The 23,461-nt window shown below is 40.0% G+C and overlaps 2 protein-coding genes across 3 annotated transcripts; one reads left to right on the top strand and one right to left on the bottom strand.

Annotated features, from left to right (window-relative positions):
• The first annotated feature begins 175 nt into the window (after positions 1-175).
• pusl1 (pseudouridine synthase like 1) lies at positions 176-15,206 on the top strand. The gene is made up of 8 exons (XM_042501157.1): positions 176-833; positions 916-973; positions 1,929-2,116; positions 6,613-6,762; positions 8,979-9,149; positions 12,884-12,938; positions 13,151-13,313; positions 14,650-15,206. The coding sequence occupies exons 1-8, from the start codon at positions 781-783 to the stop codon at positions 14,712-14,714; spliced, it is 903 nt and encodes a 300-aa protein (XP_042357091.1). The 5' UTR covers positions 176-780; the 3' UTR covers positions 14,715-15,206.
• On the bottom strand, positions 14,922-23,012 carry LOC121953876 (ATP-dependent RNA helicase DDX19B). Of its 2 annotated transcripts, XM_042501143.1 has the most exons (12): positions 22,818-23,012; positions 21,897-21,936; positions 21,690-21,779; positions 21,410-21,545; positions 20,981-21,073; positions 20,646-20,748; positions 20,331-20,445; positions 20,015-20,192; positions 19,689-19,926; positions 18,760-18,922; positions 18,172-18,363; positions 14,922-17,143 (listed from the first exon to the last, which is right to left on the bottom strand). In XM_042501143.1, exons 1-12 carry the CDS (start codon positions 22,872-22,874, stop codon positions 17,082-17,084), a joined length of 1,467 nt encoding a protein of 488 aa, XP_042357077.1. In that variant the 5' UTR covers positions 22,875-23,012; the 3' UTR covers positions 14,922-17,081. The 2 variants fall into 2 exon arrangements, with proteins under 2 accessions (XP_042357077.1, XP_042357069.1); XM_042501135.1 differs by having other exon boundaries at positions 21,690-21,936.
• Positions 23,013-23,461: the final 449 nt, after the last annotated feature.

Genomic DNA, 23,461 nt, shown 5'->3' with positions numbered 1-23,461 from the left:
CTGGCAGCGGTCTGTTGCCTGTGTTAACTCTCTTTACCTCACTCGCAGCTGACCCATCTCCACAACATTTGTAGTCTCTGATCTCAATGGTTTTCAAGGCGTTGCGGCTATTTGACGCCGACACACGCCCCCTCTGTGGATTATGACGCATTAAAAAAGGGACCGGCATGGCTGCCGAGGCCACGTTCGGACATCAACAAGAAAACGTTTCATCTAAAGCTACATATTTAAAACAAATGTAAACATTTATATTGCATGCAGTGACCACAGATGACACATTTCTGAAAGGGCACTGGTACAAAACGCATTTTGCACAGGTTGGCGCGTGATCATAGATGGCCAGAGGCGGGATGTCCGTCTGTCGTTTAGCTCGTAGGTAATGTTGAATGTCAGTGTGTCAACTTGATAAAATGCGCATATGCAGGTTATATTGTCGAGACGATTTTAAGAACAAAATACTATTTGAAGTGAAATATTTACCTGCTTTTTTTTTTAATACATCAGCGGAGGCGCTGCGACGGCGGTCTTCAGTGTTCTTCCGGACTACAAAACACTGCTGACGCTCGTGTTGACGCTCGCGCCCCTGTGTTTTCTCCGCTGTAGTTTGTCGCATGTTGGTCAGTCCAGAAACACAACGTCCTTCACCGGGAGTTTGTAAAAGTCGTCCTCAGTGACTCCCAGTGCTTATAATCAACCATGGACGCGGTGTGTACGTCAAACGTGTCACTCATGTAAACGTGAACAGTTTGTTAGTAAGTGTCATAAACACTTGGAAGGACTATGCACAACGCGCGTTATCTCATCTTCTTTCAATACATTGGAACAAAATACGGGTAGGTGATAATGCAGGATAACTGGTTTTAACTTAAGATGGTTATTTATTTCCTTATTATTTGATCATTTTTTTGTCTGCAGGGGTGCAGCGAAAGTGCCCCAAAATTGTGAGGTTAAAGGGATTCAGAACTACTTGGAGGTAAGTTTTACTTTTTGTCCTCGTTTGCAACATCAGTTTGTCATACGGATACCTCAAAACATACAGGCAGGATGTGCAATAGGTACCATATCATATGCTGAGTGAATTACACCCAGTTACCAGTTTATTAGATACACCTAACTGAAATTAATGTAATGTAAACAGGTGGGACCAATTGTTGCCAATCATCGTTTTGCAAGTCACAAAAAAGGCAGGAGATGCAGGCAGCAGGTGTTGAAACAGAAGAGAAATTTATTTTAAAGCAGGTTTCTTTCACTAATTTTCAGCTGAATATATATGTGGTTTCTGCAGTGACAGAAAAAAAAACATATTAACAACAGATCAAACACCAAATAGTGTGCTGTTACAAGGTTAATCAAAAATAAAAATACAAACTTACATGACTCACACATCATATCGGCCTGGCAAAAGCACAGGTGAAAGAGGAAAGCAGCTTATATAGACTCTCATTAGAGGGAAGTGGTTGCACCCTGAGAGAGGAGGCGTCTTCAGAGGCAGAAGCGTTTACTTTATCCTCCTCGCCTCAGGCTGGTCAGGTGATTTCATAGAGACTTTTTGACAGCACACTTCACAAAATATAATGTCATTTTAACAACAGAGCAATAAAATAAATGAACAAAAATCATAAATGCTTTTAAATTTTGAATTTATTTGTCAAAACAAGTTTGCTCGCATGCGACTGAACTTGATCATGAAAAAAGTATTTTATAGCAAAGTGCACTATTAACCACAATAAGCATGATTTTTTTATGTTTTGTGTCTGTTGTGTTTTGTATAATGTAAATGTTGTCAAAGTGTTAACAGAGTGCTTAGATGTTGTAGACGACACAGCCAACCTTAACATACTTTTTATTCTTTGAATGTTAGGGAAGGTATTGATGTAACTTATCTGATTTGCGGTAAGATATGAGTGACTCTCTCTGTCTGTGTGCAGGATGCCATAAGGAACCTGATGCCCGTCAACCCAGTGCACCTGTCACTCTCCAGCCGGACAGACAAAGGTGTCCATGCCTTCTCTAACTCCGCCCACTTCGACCTCCAACGCAGGAACAATAGGATGCCATTCCCTGAAGACACTATTGTTGAGGCTCTTAATCATTACCTCAAATGTGAGAGGATCAGGTGAGTCTAAATGAGGACATATTTTCACATTCCCTTGCCACAATCACCTGAAATCCTAAATTGTGACATGTGAAGAGTTATCCCAATAACTTTATTTTTTCATAACTCAAGTGATTGCATGAACAACACACTCCTGGTCTCTTCTTCTGTCCTTGTTTTTGCTGTACCACACATAGCCAATTCTCATTCACTTTTAGAGGTTCCTTGCTGTGGAATGCCTACCTGCATATCACCAAAACATCATCATGTCATTACAACTTCAAACGTGAACTGGGGGCCAGCCTGATGAATCAAGCCCCCTAATAGCCCTCATTAGTATATTATAACCCACAGTCTAATTATGCGCACATGTGCACCTGCAAGTGTGCATACACACTCACACATACACATGCAGACACACTCATTATTTGTCTTGATCTTTTTGCAGTTTAATGATGACCCCATTGTATATTGCTTATATCAAAGTACTATCATTTATTGCATTACTTGTGATTTATTGCATTACCTTTGGTTAGGTATTTTTATAAACTCTCTGGCACCTGTTTTTCTGTATTCTTTTCAACCTGTTACTATTTTTAATTGTGCGAATAAATAAATGAAATACATAGAATGAAATGTATTGTAGCAAGCAACAGAAGCAAGCGCTACCCAGAATGCAGTTCAGCTGCATAACAGTTAATAGGGTCCCCTCTCAATATGCTACACAGTATCTACATAATGCATTTCTAATAAACATGGTGCATAGATCTCAAGAGCTCACACTTCCCTCGAGTTCTAGGAAATACACCGGGCAAGTGTGAAGTCAATCAGATTGTCCAGAAAAGTGACGATTAAATGTACAAAGACCCCTTCTGTTTGAGTCGGATATGCATGCAACAATGCATGCATCACCAGACGGCACGCACATAAATAACAAATGACAGTAGATCTGTGCTTTCGTAATATCAACTCCAGCATATACACACACACACACACACACACACACACACACACACATATATGGTGAAATGCTATAAGTTCACCTGTTGAGCATTTAAAAAAGAGCAGCATATGTTACATGGCAGTATTTCAAGTCCTGGTTATTGTGTCCCATCTTCCCTATTCATTTCTCAATGCGCTTTTTGTCTCCTCCTCGTTTTAATCCCTTCATCACACATCGTTGCATGACTTCAAGCTTTCACTTTCTCATGACAACTTTGCTTTAGACTGCTGTGACACTTTGTGATATTTAGACAGCAGCTTTTTGTCTGAGAGCGAAGCAAAGACAGACAGGGAAGGACAAAAGAGAGAGAGAGAGAGAAATGGAGGCACAGATAAGCAAGGAATAAAGGGGTAACGGAGGACAAAGTAAGAGCACCAAACGGATATTGACACACACTGAATTAAGACGGAGGAGTGAGAGTGTGAAACAGAACGAGCCATTTGGGAAAGAGAGGAGAAAGGGGAGGAAAGGGGAGCTCCCGGCATCCTGCTAATCCCTAAACCTGCAGAGAGAAGGTTAGAAAGGATTATCCCTGCTCTGCTTTTTGGTCTATAGCATCCATTAATACACACACACACACACACACACACACACACACACACACACACACACAGACATGGATACACTCTAGCTAAATGGAAATCACTGTGTTGATTAGAATGTGAAACCTGCTGAGAAATATACAGTATAAACACACTGTTGTTCTCAGAAGCTTCATAAAACAGAATTATTTTTGGCCTCAGATCTACCTTATATACACAGTGCCAAAATATTCAACCAGCAGTAATGTTCAAACACATGTTATGTTCAGAGTGGATAGAAGTTTTCATTTTAGGTCGGTCATAAGAAGCACATTGTCAGATCTGGCACCCCGAAGCGCCTTTTCACATCTCAGTTGGATGAAAGAGGTGACCAAAAAAAGGTTTTGTTATAACAACAACCAGAATACGGCTCCCAGCTCGCAGCTTTGGTCTGCTGCCTCCTGAGATAAAGTGCCAAAACAAGATTTAAACACAGACTTGCACACTGTAAAAAAAATAAATAAATGAAAAACAACCTCTCCAGTCAGTGTTCACTTGTTTTTTGTGCTGCTGCGAAAAAAAAAGGCCTCAATTAGCCTAAAATGAGCGGCCCTTTTCCCATATGGGGAAACTGCTGAGTAGCAAAATGGTGCCATGCCAAACAATGCCCCAGTTCCCAAATGTGTGAGGCCATGCTTTGTACACTGCTTATGAAAATTTGATGTGTGTGCGGTGTTTGTGTGTGTGTGTGTATGTGGTTTGGGGGCCAGGCAAAAGGTTGTCATTTCACATCGGAACAGGCGCTGAAGGCAGACGCAAGGGTTTCCTCTGCCACGTGTCGCACCAAATCTCCTCCCCTGGAAACGTAACCTAGTTTCTCTGACTGTGCACCAACACACACACATACACACAGACTATACATGCACTGCTGTGTACAGAAAAGGAGTCGCATGTGCGCATGCATGGGATGTGTATATGTGGGCATTGTTCTCATTGTTCCATATACTCACACATGCTAACACACAGCAAGCCCTCGTCACCTCCCGTTTTCTCTAACACATGCATGCATGAATGCATACTCTTTGTGCATGCACAGGCGTGTGTGGACAAACACTACAGGGTGCTGGTGTGTTCTGTGCAGTCATATTCACATTGGCACAGCTGCACGTAGCTCTTTGTTCTTGCAGTATACAGATGTAGTACCGGAGGGGAGGAGTGTGGCATTTTGATTTCTTTATCAGCTATGAAGACATGAAGAATGATAATTAAAACAGCTATTAAAAGACGGTTGTGTGCTATGTTGCTCGGGTGCAATATGGTTCATATTTAAAAGAAAATGCTGCAACAATAGCAACCCTGATCCCCCTCTACCTTACCTGGAACCCTTGAGACTTTATATACTTTTTAGATTTAAGGGTGCTGTATACGACATCATAGCATTAATAAGCAGCAAAGTTAATGTGGAGTAATGTTGTAATGGGCAGAGAATAAAGTCACACTCTGTGTGTGTTGTAATCTGAGCTTCTCTGTCCAGTGTGGAAGTAGATGGTCTGGCCACAAGTCTCTGTGTGTGTCCCACTGGCTAGCTAATCGCCGCCGCTCTGCACTCACACAGCGGCTACCTCTGATAATGCTGTAGTAGCTACTGTGACATCACCCATCGGTTTGTTGACTGCCAGTTTGAATTCACGAGACTAACATTTTGGCTGTCACCATCTTGGCCTTTTGGAGCTTTAAGTGAGCGAGAATTTGGCCCTTTGGAGGAGTGAGGGGTGGATCTGACTGACAGACTGCAGTGACGCCTCGCACACAGCCTCTCATTCAAGTGCCCCTGCCTTTGAACATGCACAACTTCGGCCCTTAATGAAATGTAAATGTTGAAATTAGCTAAAGAGACCAAAACCATGTTTTGTACCAGGCTGTGAACATGTTTATTTCTGCTGTGAAGTTGGGGATTTTAATATTGAGGTCAATGGAGATTGATTGGCTTTAGATTCACATCCATTTTTAGTATAGCATTATCATGTACTATAAATTTCATTTTTTAGGCTTTTTACTGATTGGTAAGAGTTTCAATATGGTGCAATTGATTTCATTTGATTGAAAACATAGTGACATTTTATGCAGCAAAGAAGGAATGATTTGCCAAATGCCATTTAACTTATTAGCAGCCACTGATGTCCATAAAAGCTGCCAGTATGTTGATTTCTGTTGCACCATCTATAATGGGAACTCCCATTCAATCACTCACACTCAATTATCACAAGAGCTCAAGCAGCTGGAAAAGTTAACAGCACAGCCAAATATTCTCAAACCGTTTTTCGGTCAAATTCTTTGTAGTTTTATTAAACAACACAATGGGTTTCATTGTTTCAGTACGTGGATTCAATTACACGTGCACAACTCTAATCAGAGATGCCAGTTACATTCTTCAGCCTACTTTAAGATGTCACACACTCGTGAACTGATCCACACTGGTTGATTTAATCCTAAAAGGAACTTTTGTTTGACTGCGTCTGAGTTATGACATGATCCGTCCCTGCCTGTGTGCAGATACACAGGAAGTGTGCCCCTGCTGAAGTCACATCAAAGGGCTCCAGCCTCTCAGTCTGTTGTGATGCTAACTGTGTGAGCATAAGCACTTGGCTCTTTGGGGTTCTTGGCAGCCCTTTTAGGACTTCAGCTACGGGCATGCTTTTGTGTAAAAAGCTGCAACGCTGGCATTTTGGACAATGACTTGTGCACAGTTTTTCTTTTTGGCAGTGAGAGAATTAACACCATCTGCTTCAGTCTGAGGAAGGAACGATAATGTCTGGTTGTTAAGTTTTTGTCTAAAAATCCACCAGTATTTAAATGTTTAGTGTTATTTTATGTGATTTTTGAAGAAATCTCAGCACATTAATAATGGCACAGTATAAAAGTCAAGTCTGCAATCTTTTAGGCCTAAATGGATGTAAGCTTTCACTCCAACTGCTCTTTTGTCACTCTGCCAGGATCAACCGTGCCATCCGCGTGCCTGATGACTTCCATGCCCGTTTCCGTGCCCAGTCTCGGACTTACGTCTACCGGATCGCCCTGGGAGTCCCGAACAGAGGTCTGCTTCCCCTCACAGACTGCAAGCTATGCTGGGAACTCCACAAAACGTGAGTTACCCCCCTTTACACACCACCTCTGCCTTCATTCACTGTCTTTTCGCCCATTATCAGTGTATTTCATGATTTCCCTTAAGAAATAAAAAATTGAGCTCAGACACAATCCAACAAGTAGGTCCAGACACACACACAGACACACACTCCCACACATGCATGCACACAAGCACACGCCACAGATACGCCCTCAGTAAGCTCATGCCAAGCCTTGCAGAAACAATGGCACGTTAAACACATGAATAATCCACACGTACCACGCCGGAACTGCAAATTAGGGCTAGTCAAACAAAGTGTTTTTATCTGAACTGACATTTCAAAAACAAAAAAAAGAGAGGCGGGGAGAGAAAGGAGACGGGGATGAGGATGGACTGAGCACAGAAAGAGAGAAAGAAACCAATGAAATGGCGAGGGCTTCATGGCTTAGACGATGTTCCTCTAGCTGTGATTGTAAGGAGGGAGCGTGAAGAAACACATTTCAGAGAACATACATATGAGCATTTGTCTGCGTCTCTCTCTTCACTTTTTTTGGGGAAAAGTAGGGCAAGATAAGCTGCGGGCTTATACGCATGCAGAACAACACCCACGCACATTACCCTGACTGTGTTTTTTTTTTCACTCTCTCTCCCTCTCCTACCCTTCTCCTTTCTCCACTACACATCCTTCCACCCCTGAGCGTCTCTGCCTCAGCAGCCTCTCTCCACTCTCTCTTTGATCTGCCTCTCTCTCATCATCACACACACACACATACACACACACCCATCTCCCACTGCAAAAAGTATAAATCTCCACTGTTCATTTGAAAGTTCAGTTTAGTCTTGAAATCTTGCATTTCTTAGCACAAGTGCAATCCTTTCTTTGTTGCATAAATTGCAACAAAGAAAGCAAAAAATAAATTGCACAGTGAAAGCAATCTCTTCACACATTCTCATATTTAATTTTTCTTTAGGATGTATATTCACATAACAGAAATATAAACAATCCTGAGAACATTCCCAGCTTTTGAAAAATTCTAACTGACGATGGATGCCTGTCAGGGGCAGCAAGAAATACTGTCTTATTCTCCCAAAGCCAAAGGTAGTTGTCTGAGGATATTAAAATTAAAGTGATATAACTAAGAGAAAAGCAGGAAATGCTCACATTAAAGAAGGTAGAACTGAAGAATATTTGACATGATGGCTCAATGATTTACTTAGATGTTTTGAAGATCAATTCTCTGTAGGACAACCGACAACAATCTCCACTAATAAATAGATAAAATCATAACAATTATGAGAAAAAAAATAAGATAGATACATTCAATTTATCAAAAGCAAAAAAGACTAATTATTATTCAAATAGATGGACGACACCTTTTACACAGCACAGAGAAAAACTGTCAGGTGTAACGGCAGAACCGCAATGCATGATGATATGTTGCAGCGTTGAAGTCATATTGTTCACACGAAATATGTACGAAAAAAATTAAAAAATAAATGTTGAATAACTGAGTTATGTTTTATACTACATTGATTCTTCAGTCATCAGACAAGTGCAGTCTCAACTGTGCACCATTTTTCAACACTCCTTTCAAAGTTTCATCACTAAATTATGAAAGGATGAATTGTAGACCGACTTGATCTGGCATGGATCTATCTGTTTTGTTTTGTTTTTTTTAAAAGACACTCAACTCAAGAATAAATCGGCTGTCATTTTTTGCAGCACTCCACCAAATCTTCATTCATGACTCTCATGTTCAGGGTTTTAAACTGATGCATTAAGATTTTAATTAGTGAGCCACTCAGCACACTCCTCCATTTCCCCGCTCGCTGTATCTCTCCCTTGCTCTCTCGCTTTCTGTCAGATCATATTTAAGCAGTGACAGAAGCATGAGACTGTAGAGAGCCGGAGCACCGGGTCCACTCTCACTCTCTCCCTCAAATGAGCCGGTTGTCGACATGCACTGCTCTCTCACGTGGCGTCAGAAAAGTTCACATTATATAAGTCAACCGATAAATTATTCCACTTCTGAAAGCAGTAACATGGAGGCCTGATAACCTGTCGCATTTAATGTGTACGCCACTTCCCAGCTGCTTAACCTCGCTGTTCAGGCAGGTCACTTTTAGGCCAAGTTCAATTATCACAAAGATGCTGCAAAAGCTGATGTAAGACTTGTTGAGCTCAGCTGCTTATGCCATTGAAGAAATAAGTCTCCTGTTTCTGTCTCTCAACAGGGAGTTGGACGTGGCCGCCATGCACGAGGCTGCAACCCTGCTGGTTGGGACTCAAGACTTCAGCACCTTCAGAGCCGTGAACTCCGATATATCTTTTAGAAACCCTGTAAAGACGCTGGATATGGTCACCATACAGCCAGGAGTCTCCTGCGCTCAGGCACACTTCCAGAGGTTGGCTGTTTATATTCAGGCAGAGCGATCACATTGGCTACAAGCAGTCAGCGCATGTGCTAAGTAAACAATAATACATTGATCTAGGGCACCCCCATGTTTTTAGAGTAGCCCAGAACTGGCTAACTAGTCATATAGGGCCATTTGACTTTTCGCGTTTGGTAACTGCCCCTGTAGTAAACAGCCCCTCCACAGTGAGAGCATTAGGAAAACATTTTAACATGAAATTGCCTCATGTGTTTTTACGGTTTTAAACTATCTATTCATTTTGGAGAGGAAGAGACCTCTATGGATAATTCGGCTCCTGGTAAAATAAAACCCTCTTAAATACTGAAGATATTCTAATTATGTGTCCTTTTTTAAAAAAATCCTTTCCTAAAAAAACTACTGCAGTTGGCTGTTAAACACCATAATTTCACCACTAAAACAAAGGACTGTTTAATTTCCACCCAATTCCCCTAAAACCTCCTAAATCTTACATACTGTTCATTAAAGATCAAATAATGACAATATTTTAGAAAGCTTCACAAATTCAAAATTGTATTTGTTCAACATTTGACCTTTTACAGGTATTTGCTTTCTTGTCGAGAGTTTGATGAGGAGGTCATGGTTAAATGTAGGATAGTATGAACTCCCTGAGCCCAAAGTGCCCTCCCAGGAAAGCTCATTGCTGGCAGATGAAAAGAAGCAGCAGGCTGTCACAGCGCACATTTTTCTCGCAGCCTCCTCAGGCCAACAGTGGAGTTAGCATTAACAACAGGGTAACTAATTATTCCAAATTGGACAAAAATGCCAAGAAAAAAAGAAATGATGCATGAATGCCTTTCCACTTCCGAAAAGATCAATCATGTGTTTCTCAGTCTTGCATCAACTGATGCTTAAGATGCGGGGCAAAGTTTTGAATCATTTAGAGTCACTCTACTCAGCCAATGCTGCATGTACAGCTTTAAAAATTTCCCTTTCAAGCTTCAGTCAGACTCCGTGGCGTGTTTTATGTGATATTTAGGTGAATTGCAGGTCAGGCAGACTTTGATGTGGACCCAAAACTAATTTTTTTCTGTTTGAAAAAAAAGTGGTGTAACAAAAGGTGCATCATAGGAAGTATTGCTTACTGTTGTAGGAAAACTTATGTCAGGCTGTGACTTTAAAATCATACAGGTGAAAGTGTGTATGTGTGTGTATTTGTGATTGTGTGTCATGTAGGGGGGGGAGGGGGGCTATGTGGGCTCTGGGAGATTACACCTCCACAGGGGTCACTCTGCATGCCAACTTACCGCTTCCATGGGCATTAATTATTTGCCCTGAAAATATGGTGCACAATATGGACATGGGCAGACTGTTAGCAGTTCTCAGAGTAAATGTCACATAGTCCCTTAACCCCAACGCATGGGCTGCATTAACAAGCTGTGAGCATCAGGGTTACAGATCTGTCTCCATGGTTACAATTTCACCCAACAGAAGCCTTGTCTCTCTTTTTTTTTATTCTCTGCAGAATTATTATGAATGAAAGCCAGCAGTCGAGCTGCATGTTTATTTTTTGATGAGGGTTTCTATTCTAAGTAACAGTGGTAAAAATGAAAAGAAACCTAGCAGTGAATTGTTGAAAAGCAAAAGGTTGAACTAAATTTTTAATTCTAAAACAAGGAGCTGTGGTATGTGAAGCTGATTTCTGTGGTCTCTGCTAGATGTGGAAAAAAATATTTTCCAAAGTCACTGTCATAAATAAGTAAAAAAAAATGCTCCATTTCAGAACTTTGTGTTGGCTGTAAGAGTTTGTTCGCTTCTGGTTGGGATTTATTGTAAATTTAAAGCTGCTGTTAACTGGCAGAAAACATTCAGACACCTTGTGATGAGTACACGATGTGGGTTATTGTTTTGGTTGTATTCTAAGTAATGTGAACTGGTATTTCAGGAAACACGTTCTCACATTCTTCGATACTTGCCTTGCACTTTAAAACACACTGAACACTAAGCATCTTTCTACTTTGAATGTATTTTCTTTCCAAGGCTGAAATTTGCAATTATTTTCATGATCTGAATTTGTCAGTTATTTTCCAAATTAATTGATTTATGTTTGATTGATAAAAATGCCCAAAAAGATTCATAAATGCCCATCACAGTTCCCCAGTGGTCACGATGATTCACTCAAATTGCATATTGACATTTTGTAAAGCCATTCTAGCAGCTTGACTCCACAACTTTGGCCCAGACTTAAATATTTTTGGAGCTTGATCCCCCTACTTTTCATCTAACACCAATATGAGGTTGAAATTTGGTTGAAAGATTTAAGACATTTTCATACCAAGTAAGGCCCTTTCTTACATTAATGAATTTAGTGCCTTTTAAGACTTTGTTAGGATCAGTGGGAAGTCTGAGGCTGCCTGATGACTGCTCAGTATCAGCATGTTGGCGTTGTCATTATGAGCATGTTAGCATGTGTTAGCACTGTTAGTATTGCGCTGTTAGCTCAAAGCACCACTGTAGCACAACCTGACAGAGTCGCCAGCGTACGTCTTTAGGCTTTGCTAGTCAAGATTATTTATGGAGCACATTTGAAAGCAACACTGACCAAAGTGCTTTACAAAGAGATTAAATTATTTTAATTAATTAAAGATCCCGATTCTATCTTTTTGGTTTCATTATTATCATGTTATGAATGTTAGCATGCTTATGTTAGCATTTAGACTCTTGCCCGATTTGTGAGAACGGTGCATCTAAACAGGAGGGCTTTGCTTTTATCATTATCTGTCATTACTGTGTTAAGAAATTAGGAGAGGCGCGCACACACACACACACACACACACACACACACACACACACAGATGCATGTGTGACTGTGCAGCATGAGACGCAGCCTTTGTCTATTCATATTGTGAGTTCATGAGCTAACAGCCCTGCTGTATAAATCTGTCTCTGCGCTCCTTACATGTCAAATGTAATCAGACAGCAAGCGCTGAGTCAAATTTGCATTTGACCCAATTCTTCCCATGTGCCTGTTTGACTGACTTTTTATTTTGGGAGTGAAAGAGTGAACTGAGCAGTCAGTTTGGGGGGACGGGGGAGTTGGGCTGAAAAATTGAATGTCCAATTGCAAAAAAGCAGATTCATATTTTTTTATAGTATTGCACATAATCCTGTTGGGCCTAAGCTGCAGTTGTGCATTCAGCTTGTGACATTTAAACAAATCTGTGCACGAGAAGAGTCCCGCGCTCTATCTGATGTCTGGCATGAGCATGAATGTCACATCAGCCTCCAACTCAGTCTCCACAGTGGGGGGAAGCATTGACATATCCAGCAAAACAGAGATAATGTAGGGACGTGTCTTAACATATTACAGACAAGAGACAGGAGCCTTCTTCAGTGAAATAAATAACTGACTTTCATGACATGTTTGTAAAAAAAAAAGATTTGATTTGTTTTGTCAATAACATTCAGATCTACATTCTGCCTATAGAGTCGTCCTTAAGTGACTAAGTTATGCTATATTACCCCTGACAGCCGTTCAAGATCTTGTTTTGTTTCTGAAATGACACTTTAACCCCTGTGGCAATATTTAACCTTTCTTTAGTATGGCACAGTCAGTCAATGGTGCCAAGTAATCTGTCATGCTTTCAGGACTTCATGTTATCACTGTAACGTTTCATGGGAAGGGTTGGCAATGTCTTAAAGCCTTAGTCCACTACATTTATATTATGTGCAAACCTAACACTAGTTTTTTGTTTGTTTTTTTCCAGAGAGATATCATTCTTGGAGCTGACTTTTAAGAGCAGATCTTTTCTCTATCAGCAGGTTTGCTCCTCTTTATGTTCTCACCTCAAAGTCTATAAATATGTTGCAGTTCCTTGTAAGTAAGCAGCACCATCTGCTGGTAATGACTGTAAAGTATGGATCATAAATAATGTTTGTTCGGCCATTGAAATGTCAGAGATAAAGGCGGTTTTTTTGTGATATTCTCATTAATTTAATATTGAAACAGTTATTGCTTTGACCCTATGTTCAAGGTGCGGAGGATGACGGGGGCCTTGGTGGCTGTAGGCCTGGGGCGGCTCGCAGTGCCCCAGATGAAGGAGATTTTGGAGGCCCGGGACACTCTTGCCTTCCCAAAAAACATGACTGCTCCACCCTGTGGCCTCTTCCTCACCAGGGTTGACTACGATGAATCAGGTGAGGAGGCTGAATTTGTTTCATATCAAATATCTCTTCACTTGATACTGTACCATTTTGTATATCTATCCATTATAAAACAAAATATTTGCTCAGAGGCTTGATTTGCTCAAAGTGTCAGTTAGTGTTTGCTAAAAAAAATGATTATCAATATAGTTGCTGGTGTTGTTTCAATACCCTAATCTTCTCAGTTTAAAGGGACACTTCACCCCAAAATCAAATCCTCTCACCTGTAGTGCTGTTTATCAGTCTAGATAGTTTTGGTGTGAGTCGCAGAGTGTTGGAGCTATCAGCCGTAGAGTTGTCTGCCTTCTCTACAATATAATGAACTAGATGGAACTCGACCTGTGGTGCTCATAATTCCCCCAAAATACATTTGAAAAACTCAACAATATCTTTTTCTAGAGATCATGTTGCGGTTACTTAAGATAATCTACAGACCTTGTTGTGAGCAGTTTCACGTAGGAATGATTTTCTTTCCCACCAACCAAATCAATGCACAGAAGAAGGCGTGCATCTACAGCTAGCTCACATGGTGCCACTGAGCTATTTAAGATTACAGCTCAGCTGAGGAGGACACCATTAATATTTAAATCTCAAGCTACCATAAGCACAAGCCTCTCTTTCATGCAAAGACGCATGCTTACCTGTGCGCCTTGATATGGTTGGTGGGTGTAGTTTTGGTAAAAAGAAAATACTTCATACATGAAAATGCACACAAGATCTGTGGATAATCTTGACATGATTTCTGGTTGAACTGTCCTGTGTTTAGTGTTTGTGTACAATGTCAGTGAATTCAGACATGATTTCGTGGGCAGTTTGTTGCAATATTTCAAAGTGAGTCTTTTTATATATGTAATTCTCTTTAGGGCTTGACAGATTATCAGCATGGCCGATTACTGGGGATGATATTTGGCATTTTGCCGATTATCTGGATCAGCTTTTTATTTTGATGATCGCAATAAAATTACTAAATTAAAAAGTTCAAAGAAAGTGTCAGCATGTAAAACTACTTTTTTTTTTTTATTTAAATTTTCACTTGACTATGAAGAAAAAAAAAGTTGCTAGGTTGTTTATGAGGTTGAAAGTTTCAGATTTAAGTAAACATTTGCTAAAGGTATTTAAGTTTTGTGTTGGAGTTTGTTATATTCCAAATTCTAAATATTGACAAAAAGATTTTGAATTTTATTGTAAATGAATATCAGTTCCAGTCATCCGTTATCGGTCTCATTTACTACTAATATTCTGTATTGGCCCCGCAAAACTCTTAACATTCAACCCCTAATTCTCTGTATGAGGACATTTGAGATTAACTATGTATTCTTTCCCTCCGCAGACCTGCAGCTTTCAAAACAGACAACAGAGGACCAGATTACCTCAAGTGGAAACTCAGAGGATTAATTGTATGTCACTCATTTATGTTGATAGACAGTATTTCCATACTACTGTATGCAATGATTGTAATAAAATTAAGTATAAAGTATTAAGTATAAATTCTTTTTTTCACTTACATCAGAACACGCCAGCTTCACTTCAAGTCAGTGACCCCAGTAGGTGTTTTAACAAATCTTTTTCCACTCTTACACAAAAAAGCATGTGACTACATACTGATGAACATCTACATGTTCTTTTAATTCAACATATTAATACATAACTGTGTCCATGAACGCAGCTCAGCTACAGAATACCACACACCTTGAACCTATTGTTGTCTACACATGACCTTCAGTTTACAACAAACTGGCTTTAAGCCGAGTCAGGCAGTATTACTCCTATGTATACGTATGAACTGGGTTTTGGTAGGTTCTTCTGACAATTATCAAACACGGTATACAACATGTGGAGAAGAGTGTTAAGTTATATTGCCCAAACTGCTTTGTGTGTCCATGGCTCTCGTACAGTGGTATTACATTATGGATCAACAAAGTGCACACACTCTCACTGATAATGTATACATCCAAATGTCCAAATATAACTGCATACATTGTTTGTTTATTTTACCCGAAAGTCTTCACTGAGCATTCTCGTGGATTTTCAGCACACTCTCACTTGCTTCTAGTTTGGCTAATTGTCCGTAAACAGTCCTTTTAAAAACTGTACTACCACCAGCAGATTTCTTGGTGCTGATGGGAGCCAGATGAGGTTTGTACAAGGTTCAGACTGACCAATCACTGCCCTTAATGTTCCAGCGCGTTGATCGAATACACCAGATGTCACACCGTTTCCATAATTTTACACAGTTATCCACTGATGAAAGGTTAACGGATTTCGTATTCGAAGTGCTGCGTCTGTCAAAATTGAACCTCATGAGGAATGTTTTTTTATTTGCACTTCTTAGAAGTGACTATCAATAATTCAGTCACACTATTACTTTAACCTAAAAATTGTTTAAATATGTACACAAGTACATGTTTTCTATCCATGTGACCATGTTGGAGCAACACAGTGAATCTGATTGGCATAGGTCCTCAAGTCAATTCAGCATTTGGTTTCAAGATAATTCACACATCCTAAAGACGCTCATAATTCAATATATAATCAAAATTTCAAGTGTTAGCCAGAATATTAAGCCCAATGTCTTAGAAACAAAATCATATGTATATAGTATAATGCACTTGAGGAAGGCATTGCGTTAAGTTTTTTTTTTCTTTTAAAGTCACAATCCTTAATAACAGCACAGTCTGGGTGAAGAATGTAGCTGAGCTCAAGTCAAACTGGAGACCCTGATTGAAAAGATTGTGTGGGACAGTGAGACACAAAGGGAAACGGATCACATAGGACCTTAATGGCCACATTTTGAATTGAAATGAAGTTTTATAAGACAGATGAAGGAAAAAAGAGGACTAATGATTAATGCTCAGCTGTGGCGCAGAGCCTGACCTGATAACAGCCATAAACTTTGTTAAAATGATATAAATAACATGCATGCGAGATGTGTGGTTGGCTGATGATGGATTACTGGCTAAACAGAGATATTTTAATGTTCATGACTTGGAGTTAGTAGTGTATTATCACTCTAGACAGCCGTTTTTTGGCATTTGACTACACACCCTGATGCTAAAGCTGAGGTTAATTCAGGATTAATTTCTGTCGTGAATACAGGTTGATAGTATTTGAGAATAGCTATCACAGGTTGATAAGTTTGCATAGACCCTTGAAACCCAACCATCACCATCCCAATAACAATCGTCGTGATTTAAACTACCGCTCAGAGCAGCATACCCAACTTCACCCTTTGTACTGAGGTTTGGTAGTCACAATAAACGCTGTAATAGGCAACATGATACAGTTACATTCGATTATACTTTGTTCCTCTTAAAATTAAAAACTTTGTGGCACATAAAATGGTTATTTTTCCATTAGGGTTTTTTGTGAATCTCTTTACAGATAGCTTGTATCATGCCACCACTACAGCCAACACCAAAAAGTGTTTTTTTTTAGCTCCAAGTGTATTCAGTAAAACAGAGTCGGCTACGGCCGCTTTTGCAGCATCACAATACACAGCGATAAACTCATAGACTTTATTTAAAGAAGTACAAAGAGTGAAATGGGGTATGTACCAGAGACTTACAAAACACTTGTCTGAAAGGAGACATATCCACATGTAAACATATGCTGTATTTGTGTGTTTTTTTCTCTTTTCTCCGACGGCTAAAAAAATAAAAGCATAAAACACTGTAGGAGCGTACAGTCCTTTGAGAGCCAAGAGGGGGTGGGGGGGGGGGGGGTTGTTGGTTGGCGTCCTTCATGCGATAAACACCATTCTTTTTAGCCGGCGATTTTCTCAATTTCATCCAGATCATCAGTGTCTAGTTTTTCAATTTTCTTACCTGCAGAGGGAGAAACCATAGAAAATGGTGGGGTTCATTTAGAGGGTTGATTTATGCCTGATCCCTGACATCTCCCTAAAATGAGTAACTTTTTAAAAACCATTATTAAAAAGGAATCCTCCTATCCCAAAATGACCATTTATAGAACAGTTAAGAAATTTTTTTCTTGCATGTCTCCACAGTGAGTGAAGAACCCAAGAACTGAAAAAAATCTTGATGAATTTAAGTCATGGGTGTCTGTGTTTCACAACAGCAAAACTTTGTCAAAACATCTGTTTGCGAACTCTCACACAACTCGTGCAGTTCAGACAGCCCTTTCTGGCAGATCTGAAATTGAAACTTATCGTGCTCTCTTCAAAGCCACACCACACCCACTGATAAAAACAGTAATTTTACCTCCCTGAATGCAGGAGCTTCTGGTTGAGCACTAACTCTATCAGTTATGTATTTATTTTAATTTTTTTTTGGTGTGTGACTTTAGTGAGTACTAACTTACCTTTTCAAACATTTAAGTCACAAAGTAACACAAACAAACTGACTGATGGATGCAGGAGACCAGCATCTCCTGTGTTCTGGCTTTGAAGAGACAACAGACATTTGTTGTCTTACACATTTTGTGGAAGAGTTAGTAAATAGATGTTTAGATGTAGTTTTGCTGTGTGGAAACAAGAGCCTCCACAACTTCAAGAATTTTCAATTTCTGGATTCTTTGTTCACTGGAGGCATACAAGAATAATAAGGTTTTCTCTATGAATTCAACATAGGGGTTAGTAATTGATATGCCAACGGTCATTTTTGGGATGATGTATTTTTTGAGCATATTCACACTCCAACATGTGTTAATTTATGTATTACTATGCTTTTATTATGGTTTTATTGTTTGAGTGAATGTGAGCAGCTGACTATGTGAATTTCATTTGGGATAAATAAAGTATCAATCCATCTATCTATCTATCTATAATTCTTTTATCAACTTGATCCCACTGTGTGTGTGCATGAAAAAGTGTGTGTAGCAGCTGCAGACTTACTGAAGTGCTCCTGGATCCTGTTGAGGATGTTCATGCTCATCTTGCTGTCCACCATGTTGATAGCCAGTCCCCTCTTGCCAAATCGACCTGTGCGGCCAATCCTGTGCAAGTACGTCTCGTTGTCTGGGTTACCATCCTTGTCTACTGGCAAGTCAAAGTTGATCACCACAGAGACCTGCTCGACATCGATACCTAAATGTGGAAAAGTGGCAAGAAAGGGATAAAATGTAACGAGGAAAACAACGTAAGGGGCAGTACATTAACATTTGTATTTAACCGTTGTACATGTACCCAGAGTGTATGTTTTGTTGCAGTTTTTTTAATGAGACCATTCACTTAAAGGGTGTTTACATGAGTATCCATTGAACCAGGTAGAAATTGTGGGCCTTTTTACACATACAATAAAAAGGGCAACAATTCTAACGCTTCTGACTGTCGTAGATAAATGTATACACCCAGATCTGTCTTAAGTGTCAGGCTGTTATTAAATATGGAGATAAGAGGGCTTTTGATTGTATGTAACAGCTTAATGGTTATGATGATGAAAGGATGTTGATTCTGCCCGTTCTGATGGCACTTGGTCCTTACCTCTGGCACAAACATTTGTGGTGACCAGAACCTTCTCCTTGCCATCTCTGAAGCGGTCGATGACAGCAGCTCTCTGCTCCACCTGCATCTCCCCACTGAGCAGCGCCACCTGGTGGCCTTCTCTGGACAGCTCCCCTGCGAGCCAGCCTGCAGTCTTCCTTGTCTGGATTATACAGAGGAAAGTGCTCTCACTATTTCACCAGCAAACTAAGTGCATTTCTAACAAAGGACCTAATGTGGAAAAAAATCATGGCCGATTTACAGGATGAATCGGAGCGTGCTCAATGCCCTCAGCTATTAGTGTTGGTAAAATAAACAAAGTAAACCAGTAAGTCAGCTAGTGCTGGCACATTGTTTTCTTACATATGGACACACCACTGTTGTATTAAGAGAGCTGGATACAGCATTGGAGGTGCAGCCCCACTTATTCCTATGAAAGTTGCTCAGTGTTTCATGAATGCAGAAACGTTCAAGTGCTGCATTTAAAATGACCTGGATGATCGGCACTGCTCTGCACTGTGTGGCCCGTAGAGCAGGCGCACTAGAGACTTCTGCTGGTCGAGCCGACTACTTACAGTTTACTGCTCCGTTAAGCTGGAGTTATCGGACCGAAATGATCAAATGGATCAAAGAAATGTATCCACTGATTCACAGATGTCAATGGAGAAAATTATTTTTGGAAACGCATCATGAAACGGATGTAATTCCACTGTAAGGTCACTACAAAAATTAACTTTAGACCCTGGTACACTTCCTGGGTGCCTGAGACACAAAGACCTTGCCACAAAAGTTGAATGTAGTAGGTTTGCTCAACATTCAGACAAGATCACGAAAGAGAAACTTTTTTTGTCCCTATGAAAATTGGCTGTGTGAATCATATAGATCATGTATAAAAAGTATGAAATAAATAAATGAGTGAATAAACTCACATGGCAGAAGATCATGGCCTGGGCGATGGTGATGGCTCCGTAGATGTTACAGAGGGCTTGAAACTTCTCCTCCCTGCTGTTACACAACACATAGTACTGTTTGATGGTATCCAGCGTCTCCTCCTCTCTCTTCAACTTGATGATGTTGGGGTCAGGCACGATGCGCTGGGCGAAGTTCCACACTGACTCTTCAAACGTGGCTGAGAACAGCAACATCTGGCAGTTTTTAGGCAACATCCTGTGTGACAGAGAGCAGACGTGAGAGCTGATGCATGCATGTGAATATGTGGAGATAGTTTCTTCTGAATGTGGGTGTTTATTCTGACCTCTGGATGCGGATGCTCTGGTCCTGGTGACCTTGTGTGGCGATCATGACATCGGCCTCGTCCAGCACAAACACCTTGATCTTCTTGGGGTCTATGAACTTTAACTTACCACACCAGTCCAGCATGGTACCAGGTGTGCCAATAACGATCTGCTCCTGCAGCTTTGTGCCCCGTTCCACTGAGACATTCACAAGAAGCAAGCACTCATCAATACGCAGAGCCATATCTGCACCAGGTTTATGCTTCACCAATAAGAACTATTTAAATGCTACACACAAATGTCGAGCATTTAGCATTGTAGAGAGACAAGCCTTACCTTTATTTCCTCTGATGGCGTAGACTAATCTGACCTCAGAATAGTGTTTGCCCATCTGCTCGATTACCTTGCCAGTCTGAAGTGCCAGTTCATAAGTGGGTGACACACACAGGCACTGATGGAGAAAAATTAATTGGGGGAAATGGATTTAGGAAGCTGTAAAATCTCTCATAATTTAGTTTAAGTTATCAAGCATTATAATTAATGTTAACGACAGGCAGAATAAGGCCTTCAGCATGTCACACATAACCGTTTTTAAAAACTCAAGATTTCAATTACAGATCATTTAAAACAGAGAGGGAAGTGAAAACAAACCTGGGGATATTTGTGGTTGGGATCTACATGACTGAGCATGGCCAGGACAAAGGCAGCTGTTTTCCCTGTTCCTGACTGTGACTGGGCAATCAAATTCTGTGGACTGAAGGAAAAAAAAGAATTAGATAACAAGCAAAGGCAGCAAAAATAATTATCTGTTCTTTTTAGCAATATCTGCTGCAGGGTCTATTAATGCAATTTCACATATTAAAGAAGAGGTGTGATTAAAAGTTATATAGAAACTATTCAGGATGAGAGATTTCAGTGAGCTATAGAGGCATAATGCATATTTAGTGGACTCTACCACACTTATGTACAGTGCAAAAGATACTCACGGTTCGGCCAGCATCATGGGTAAGGCAGTCTCCTGAATTTTGGATGGCCGGTTGAAACCCATCCCGTAAACGCCCTGAAGGAGCTGTGGTTTACTGCACACAGGAGATAACAGCCAAATGTTACATCTCCAGAAAAGACTTGTCTGAAGACAAGTATTTTCCAAGGTATCTCATTGCTTTGTTTATGTATACACATTTTAGTGCACACACGCACCTTTAAAGACCTACTAATACAAGGACAAACAGAGGAATACTTTTGCAGCAGGCATAGTTTATATCTGGTTTGGAGCATTTTGGCCCTACAACATCATTTCTGACTACATGCGTGATGAACACGATTGATAACTGATTAATAATTACATTCTGATGCCTCCAAATACTGCAGGGTAAAACCAAAGAGTTGAATGGACAAACAGAAGATTTACTTACAGTCGCAACTCCTCAAAAGACTTGACAGAGTAGAGCGGAGAGTTGGGATCCTTCTGAAGGACTTCCACTTGATTTGTGTTATTGACAAGATTATTCCGTATCAGCTTGTTTAATAACGACTGTGCCGCTTTGTCCTCTGGAAAATAAGTTATGTTGCAAATGACTTTTATAACTCAAACATACAAGCAAACAAGCATCAAAATCAAAGACAATAACGAATGTCACACATCATCGGCAGAGGATGAATATTTTTGTAGCATGTAAATAATTAACTGCCCACCTTTCTCATCGTCATCTGTACTCTTGTTGTCTCCCTCAGCTTCTGACTTTGCAGCTGCACTACTGGACTCTGTTGCATTTGCAGCCGTGCCTGCAATTGTATAAAAAATAAAATAAAAATAAATAATAAAGATACTAATATTTACATTCAAGACAATTTTGGGATTACTGGTTTTCTGACTACAACAACTTGCATGCACATACTTACCATTTTCCTCTGGTTTGTCTTTTATTTGGAGAGTACCGATCTGTAAGGAGGAACACAAGTTTTTACTTTTTCTTTTACACACATCTTAAGAAACAAATTGTGGCCATTACATCAAGTTGATATACTAACAGTAAAAATTACTGACTGAGCATAAAGAAATTAGCAATAACTAAAATAAATTCTAAAACAGCTAAAAGAGTCTTTTTTCCTGATAATAACATATGAATGTTTTTGTAAATACATGTATTAATATATTTTATGATTTGATTAATATAATAGATTTTTTTTTATATACATTTCAATGCTTTCTGAAAACCCAATAACTCATGAAGGCAACGAAAAGTGGTCTAGCATTAATAAATCTACGTCTGGGAACAAATTGTTTAACCATAATAGTCAAGCTATTGTACAACATATCTCCTTTGGAACACCAAACTTAATATTATTATAGTCTACATTGGGAACTTAAGGATTCTTTGGGAACATATGAAAGTTAAAGTTGTTTGACAGGATAGTCATTGCTTGATCAAGACTAGACCTTCTTTATGCTTTTCGTGCTAAAACAAGCTGTGGCTGAATCTCGACTACTTCTTCATCAACGGCTATTTTAGATCCCCTTGCATCATTGTGAGCCGGCTAGCTGCTAACGCTAGTAACTCACTGAGCACGCAGCTAGTTAACTTTAGCCCTCACGACAAAACCCGGGCAACCCGCTAGTTTCGTTTCAAAACTCACAACACCGTTACAAAGACAACTTATCAACGAAAGACAATTTATTTACAGTGCTGTCATTCTATCGTTTCTACTATGAGAAATGAGGCTGAACAGATAAGTTTCGTTTCCATTGAACTAGAACAGGCCAAAGCATCCTCTAAACATGCTAACAACACGTTAGCTCGTGTTGCGTAAGTTAAGGTTTACCGATTCCGCCGCTGCTTCTTGCTCGTCCACCGCCTGTGCCCAGGAGTCTGTAGCCATTGTGAAACAGTTTCTTCTATAGTTATTTTACTCGCAATAATTGAACTACGCAGGCAAGCTCACAGTGAGGATTTAGCAATGTGAAAGTAACTATTTCTCCACAATGGCGTGCCGAAAGCGACTCTAGGCATCTGTGTAATCACTCATATGTCCGGGTAGAATGCAAGTGCCACTTAATAATAGTTCCCAGCTTACTGAAAGTTCCGACGCGACTTACGAAAAGTGTGAATGACTCTTAAATTCGGGATTTGAACAAATAACGTAAATTAAATTAATAAAAAAAAAAAAATGTTTTAACTTTTTTTGTTGTTAAAATTTGAGAGATTGGTGGCTGAATCTCAAGAAACAGTTCTTTGCGGAGCCTCTAGGTGGTGCCAAAACGCTCTGCACAAACTCACCTTCCCGAGATACTGTATGATCTGAACACACACACACACACACACACACACACAGAGCAAGACAGACAGACACACACACACTCAGCAAGACACACACACACACACACACACACACACACACACACACACACAGACGATAGGTAGGGCTAGATTTCCAAACAAGCCAAGGAAGCATGGACATGGCCCGAG

Source organism: Plectropomus leopardus, chromosome 2 (genome assembly GCF_008729295.1).
Source record: "Plectropomus leopardus isolate mb chromosome 2, YSFRI_Pleo_2.0, whole genome shotgun sequence".
NCBI classification, from domain to species: Eukaryota; Metazoa; Chordata; class Actinopteri; order Perciformes; family Serranidae; genus Plectropomus; species Plectropomus leopardus.
This window is presented reverse-complemented; position numbering and strand designations above follow the sequence as displayed.

Excerpts from the sequence above, each read along its gene's own strand:
- pusl1 (XM_042501157.1), top strand. The coding sequence starts at position 781 with ATGCACAACGCGCGTTATCTCATCTTCTTTCAATACATTGGAACAAAA. Across the intron at positions 834-915 it reads TACATTGGAACAAAATACGG|GGGTGCAGCGAAAGTGCCCC; the intron begins GTAGGTGATAAT and ends TTTTGTCTGCAG. Across the intron at positions 13,314-14,649 it reads GGTTGACTACGATGAATCAG|ACCTGCAGCTTTCAAAACAG; the intron begins GTGAGGAGGCTG and ends TTCCCTCCGCAG.
- LOC121953876 (XM_042501135.1), bottom strand. The coding sequence starts at position 22,874 with ATGGCTACAGACTCCTGGGCACAGGCGGTGGACGAGCAAGAAGCAGCG. Across the intron at positions 20,446-20,645 it reads CCAACCACAAATATCCCCAG|TGCCTGTGTGTGTCACCCAC; the intron begins GTTTGTTTTCAC and ends TTTCTCCATCAG. Across the intron at positions 18,364-18,759 it reads CACAAATGTTTGTGCCAGAG|GTATCGATGTCGAGCAGGTC; the intron begins GTAAGGACCAAG and ends TTCCACATTTAG.